This window comes from Dreissena polymorpha, chromosome 15, assembly GCF_020536995.1.
Source record: "Dreissena polymorpha isolate Duluth1 chromosome 15, UMN_Dpol_1.0, whole genome shotgun sequence".
Lineage (NCBI taxonomy): Eukaryota > Metazoa > Mollusca > Bivalvia > Myida > Dreissenidae > Dreissena > Dreissena polymorpha.
Genome location: NC_068369.1, coordinates 41198339 through 41204803, shown reverse-complemented (window position 1 = coordinate 41204803; position 6465 = coordinate 41198339). Strand labels below are relative to the sequence as shown.

Genomic DNA, 6465 nt, shown 5'->3' with positions numbered 1-6465 from the left:
ACGATTTAAAAAACTGAAAATTATTTAGCGTTTCAACGCGAAACGAATGAATAATTTGAAGTGTTTTGTCATTGTCGTTAAAATGTGTGACACTACGAGGATTGCTTATATAAAGTATAAAATACAATCATCATAGTATGAGAACGGATGGCCAAGAGGACTAAGCGATAGAACTTTTACTCCAGGGGTCAATGGTTCGAGCCTAGTTGAGGATTACTTTTTTATTTCTTTAATTTTATTCTTGTTTTTTACTAGAGCTTTTTAGATCGAATGTTTGCGTTTATCAAGATAAAGCATTTAATGACAAACTTCAGTACATGCCAAAATCTGTGAAAATATCCCTTTAAGAAAAATAAACTGCTTTCTGTAAGCTTTGCTTTCATGAAATTCATGTAAAATCCGACTGTGTATGTATAGTTAAGTTTAACCGTAAGTAAATAAAAACATGAATTATCACGATAAACACGTTTATTTCTACTGTAAATAAAAATAAATCATCTCTTAACCAGTATATAAACTTTACAGTCCAACTTGGATGCGCGTTGCACTTAGTGTCGAAAAGTATGTAAAAACTCCTGCATATGTATAGCTTGATACTTGAGCCTTGTTCTGAGAGTGCAGTCCGCACATGCTAATCAGGGACGACACTTTCCGCCTACATTGGATTATTGCGGTAAGAAGGCACTTCCTTTAAACGAAAAAATACCATAAAAGCGGAAAGTGTCGTCCCTGATTAGCCTGTGCGGACTGCACATGCTAATCTGGGACGACACTTTACGCACATGCATTATGCCCAGTTTTGTCAGAACAAGATACATATATTTTCAGACCTTGGAGCCCGAGGTTGTGAACACCTGGTATAACGAGATCGATGGTTGAGAAGACATGCAGTCCAATTATCGTAGACATACAACAATTACAAATTACCGGTATTATTATAACATTATACATACTTTGGAAATGAAACTAAGTTATACACATATATATTGTACAAGAAAATATATTGGCAATAGAAGAATTCGAACATTTCCAAACTCCTCCATTTACCTTAAAGTGTTTAATGTTCAAGAATACAATGTCTGCATTAACTGAAGACATGCCGCTGCTGTGAATAATCGGCCTTATTGAACGCACTTACAACAACTTATACTAAATGATAATTGTGTATTAATCAAAGTGCAAATAAATAAAATCGTCTGTCAGTAAAGAACTTCGTCTTGATTATAACTCCCTTGTTGTGGAATACTCACTTCACACAAATCTCACTTTATTTCAAGTGAGAACCTAGCAATGAAGAAGCTAAATTTCTTCATCTTCTTTCCGCGACAAAGATGTAGACGGAGGACTAAAAGAAGACCATACGTACAACTTCAAAATGTGAATTCTGAGTATTTTTGTTAAGACGTAAATTCACTTTTTGACGATGCTGCAAAGCATCGTCTAAGTTATCATATCATGAAAAAATTCTTCACAATGGCAACCTATGTAAAAGACCGAGCCAGTCCGATTGAGATAGCTCGATTTTTCTAATCGGCATACCTCGCTGATTATCATTGATAAAGGTATTGGAAGCTCAGCTATAAATAGGACAGCATATTCTGGGAAAAGATTTAATAATAGTTTGAAAACGTTAATTTAAAATCAGTTATATTCAATTCATTATATGTTTATAGATCAATGAAAAAACTATGCATTTTCTCTATTGTATTTGACATTTGTCGTGATTCAGTAAATAAATTGCGAATTAAAACGTATATAATTAACTTTCAACGCGATCATGAGTGTAAAGAAAACGAATTATTTCGAACCTGCCATTTGTAAACGTTGTAGCGACTATGGTATATTAACAGCATAATAGCCGTATCATATCTGTGTCCAGGTCGGGCTACCGTAACCTCGTGAAGAGGCCAGTAGGACCTGTAAATAAACTCTGAAACACACACGTATCATATCTGTGATACTCCCTCTTCTGCGTGCTTTCTCATTTTGCATATTTTATCAACTTTTCAAACATAAATTACAGAGCCACATCAGTGCACATACTATGTTTGACAAGTCATTCGTTTGTTGGATATTGTTTGCTGTTTTAAACACATATTAGGTCATATCGCGGAGATTTAGTTAACCTTACCATGTGTTCATGGGCCAACTCACGTATTCAAGTGCTCTTACGACTATGTGCTCATACCCACTTTCGATCGGGAATCATCATGAAATTATTGCCGTACTTAACGAACAAACATGTATAAGCTTATTGAATTAGAGAAAAAGAACAATAACCAAAAGAGAAAAAGTATATGTTCGAGCACATGGGATGGTGAAATCACGTCCGTACACATAGCATCATTAACTTAGGAAAGGAAACAACGAAATATAAAGTTTGGTATAATATACATGTGAAATTAAAGAGCATGGTGTAATTAAAGAGCATGTCAGGTTTTGAATTTATATGCTGAAACGTAATGTTATAACCCACAAACGTTTTACTGTAACATACAGTTTTTTTAAGATAAGTGGTACAGAAAATACACGTCGAATACCTTTTTAAAGATATTTCTTGTTATATTTGATCGAGAATGTAACCCGCCTCCCAGTTTCGCTGAAAGGATCAAGTTCCCCACGGGTATTACTTCCCCGTACCCCCAATGTGTTTTTCGTTCCCTACATTTTTCGTACCAAATTTTTTTCGTACCCAATTTTTTTTCGTACTCAAATTTTTGATCGGAACCAAATTTTTTTTCGTACCCAATTTTTTTCGTACCCAAATATTTTTCGTAACCAAATCTTATTACGTACTTAATTTTTTTAAGCATAATTGTTGTACCCAAAATTTTCGTACCCATTTTTTTCCTACCCAAAATTTTCTTACCCACATCAGAGACGTAGACACATACACAATTGTGGTGATGAAGATAAACTTAAATAGATGCTTTTATATCAATCCTCTTCAAAAGCATCGTCACACCAGTACTTCAGAACTTTGATTTAGAATTTTGTACCTCGCCAAGTAGGTAACTCACTTTCTTGGACGTATGCACATTTACAGAAAAAAGCTATATTTGTTTGAAGATGTGTGTACCGGTAACCAAGCTAGCTCTTGTTATTTGAAAACAAGTATAGCCCAAATTTACTCTCTTTATTTGAAGATTATGTTGCGCGTAACCAAGTTAAAGCAATTTGTTCACATATTTTAATAATTTTGAAATATTGCCTTGCCCGGTATTCGAACCCTGAACCTGTGGAAGCAAATGTTTATAATCTACCACCGTTGCACGCAGGCTATAATATTCATTTGGGAATTGTAAATTCTATGTTAGTAATATACGTGTTTTTTTTAAATTATCGAAGAAACGCGTTACAGACGCTTGGTTATTTTACCGATTCGATTTTTTTCCATTATCTAGCCTAGGATTTTAAAAACTTTATTAGTCGGGTTTGCCTATACATACTGTGTGGAATATATTACAATTCTTTTGAAAATAGTCATTTTATCAAACTGTGAATAAGTCCCTTGAACTCTAAATTTCAAGACCTGTAAACTGCACATATAACGTTCTCTATTTGAAGGATTGTGCACCCGCCAAGCACCGGACTAACGCCATGAAATATGATGTAGATTTTTGGCTCGTGCTTTCCTGTTTTATTATTTCGCATTATAATGCAGTACCACAATAATTTAATGCCATAGAACAATGGTTTACAATGAAGTTAATTCTCTTAACTTTGTTTTCATTAAATCAATTCTTTAATCGAACGCGATGTTAAAGCATTTTATTTTATGAACATTTGAAGAATTTGAAGAAAATAAACTTAACCAAGAATATAGACGAGTTAACGCGTGACGTCACACGCACCTGCAAAGTATAGACTCCGCCCACTGGTTGGCAAAAGAGGTACAATTTATATAAGCGCACAAAGAGAAGGTTGACGAAATCTTCGTTTTTAATGATAATCATGAACAATATCAAATATAATTTTACTAATTATGTCTGAATAAAACATTAGCATGCAAGGAAATGCATCTTTGGAACGATAATATTGTTGTTATTATTATGTGTTTTTACTGACAACGAACTCGGGAGTGGAACACAATCTAAGAGCTCGGTATGTGGTTAAACAAAAATCTCTCTACTTGGCACTTCATCGCGACCATTTTTTGTTAAAAACTTCTCAGAAATTGAAATTCTTTCAGAATAAATTAAATTTAATGAACGAAAACAAATAAGGATAAAACAAACAACGAATAGGTCAATTGTATGTACGCGACATAGGGTAACTGATTTGAACCTTTATGTGTCTGGAAAAACTTACCTTCTTACACATTCAATAAATTCTTTTGTTGAATGTAATTGTTTTATTTAATTGTTCACACTAATTTTGGCACTCTTTGTTGCAGCATTTATATCCCGGTGTTTAATTGCACCTTTGTTATCACAAACCGATTATCTCGTTATGATCAGATACTGTCCAGACATTTACAAAGAAAACATGGTGTCATAAACCCAGGGACCTATACCTGGGCCCCTGCATAAACCACATGTTGCAGACGAGTGTCTGGTCAGTAAGCATAAGTCACGATACCTTAATGTCATCTCTTGGCATATTGAGCAATCATTTAAGCCACATTTTAAAGCTAAAAATACTGATAAGTTAATTTTAAAATGAAATATTTTAACATTTTAACAAATATGAAGACATTTGTCGGAAATGTATTAACGGGAACGAGTGTATATATTTATTAGCCAGTTAAACTTAATAATACATTGTTAAATAACTATACATTTAAATATTGTGCAATTTTACTGCTATGCAATTAAGGTATTTAACAGGTACCGTCAAAAGTTAACTCCGCTATTATGTGTAAATATTGTACATTACTGCAGGGTCCGAAACACGATCATGAACATAAGCAGTCACAAAAGGGGCCGTTAGATAAATTAAATATATGCATTTATCATAAAATGCTATATTTTTATCACTCCTTATTACTAATAGAGATTTCAATATACATGCAAAGACAGTTAAATTTGCGTAATTAATATGCAGGGTTTTTCCATTTGTATGGTAAATTGAATTTATATTCATTTAATGTAAACGAAACGTAAATTCATTAAATGTAAAAGAAAATTACCACAATATTTAAAAATAGTACTGTATTCCGCTTTTTAGTGTGTTTTTTTTTATAATTGATTAAATGCACCTCTGATAATTTATTCAAGTCTTATTATCAGAAAGAATACTGCTAATTTATTGTTTTGTTTTGTGGAATTGTCAGTATTAAGTCTTCCGATCACGTTTACTCTATGCTAATAACTACTTCGTATTTTTATGAAGAGGAAATTTTATTTGTGAATATACATTTATTTGGTACTAAATATGCTATATTTGCACTTTTTAAAAAGAGTTTTAATGTTTATTTCGTTTTTATTATCAATTTATTGACTAAACAAAAGCCCTTTATACATGTATTACGTTACTGTAATCAGTGTTTTTGCCAACCAGTCAGTGCGCATGCGCGGAAAATCCCGAATGTAAACAATAACAATTAACTCGTCTATAACATGAATTTGAAGTAGAGTCCATGTAAAAATGCATATAACACACGACCATTCATGTTTGTTGCGTGCAAAGTTGTACGGTTCGCAAATTTCTGAAAATTCTTAAACAAGCATTAAATGTCCACTAGTTTAGTTTGTGGATTTCCTACTAGCAAATACAAATACTTTATTTTACATCACCATTTTTCTTCACTGAACTGTGTGTGTGTGTGTGTGTGTGTGTGTGTGTGTGTGTGTGTGTGCGTGCGTGCGTGCGTGCGTGCGTGCGTGCGTGCGCGCGCGCGCGTGCGTTCGTGCGTGCGTGCGTGCGTGTGTGTGTCATGAAACGAACAAATGAATATGAAACGTTTTAAGTCAACAGTATTAAATGTAATAAACATAACATAATGTGTACACTTAACGCTACCGGCAGACGCTTAAAAAAACGGCGACGTTAAGCATCGAACATGGACATACAAATATACCGTCAGCATCGTTATTGTCACCATTATTTGACATCGCTTTTGTTTGTTAATACCATTTTGTGGACAAGGATCCGGTAATTTGTGAGGCTAGCTATCCTAGCCGAAGATGAATTTCTTGAACATTGTAGTTTACTTTCATCATCGATCATCGAAATTCGAGTAAGGGAACACACATATTGCATACCACAGGGGATAAGCGTGTGGCTATGATATTAATTAGTGAAAACATAACTTTGAATGATAAATAATCATATTATAAAGAACAATAAATTAAAATTCACTATCAAATATATAGTTGATAGTGATTTTTTTCAGAATAGTTGATTTTTCGTTATAATATGATTATTTATCATTCAAAATAATAATTTCACTAATTAATATCATAGCCACACGCTAACCACCAGTGTTGCATACACTATAGTTGAATCGTTGTTCGAAACAAA

At 33.4% G+C, this 6465-nt stretch overlaps 1 protein-coding gene across 1 annotated transcript in view; it reads left to right on the top strand.

The window, feature by feature from the left end:
* Nucleotides 1-1204, top strand: part of LOC127860357 (uncharacterized) — a 2604-nt gene extending 1400 nt beyond the window's left edge. The window contains exon 3 of the mRNA XM_052398384.1: nt 829-1204. Within this exon, the coding sequence (XP_052254344.1) occupies nt 829-879 (51 nt within the window). The 3' untranslated portion in view covers nt 880-1204. The remainder of the gene's footprint in view (nt 1-828) is intronic.
* The last annotated feature ends 5261 nt before the right edge of the window (nt 1205-6465 follow it).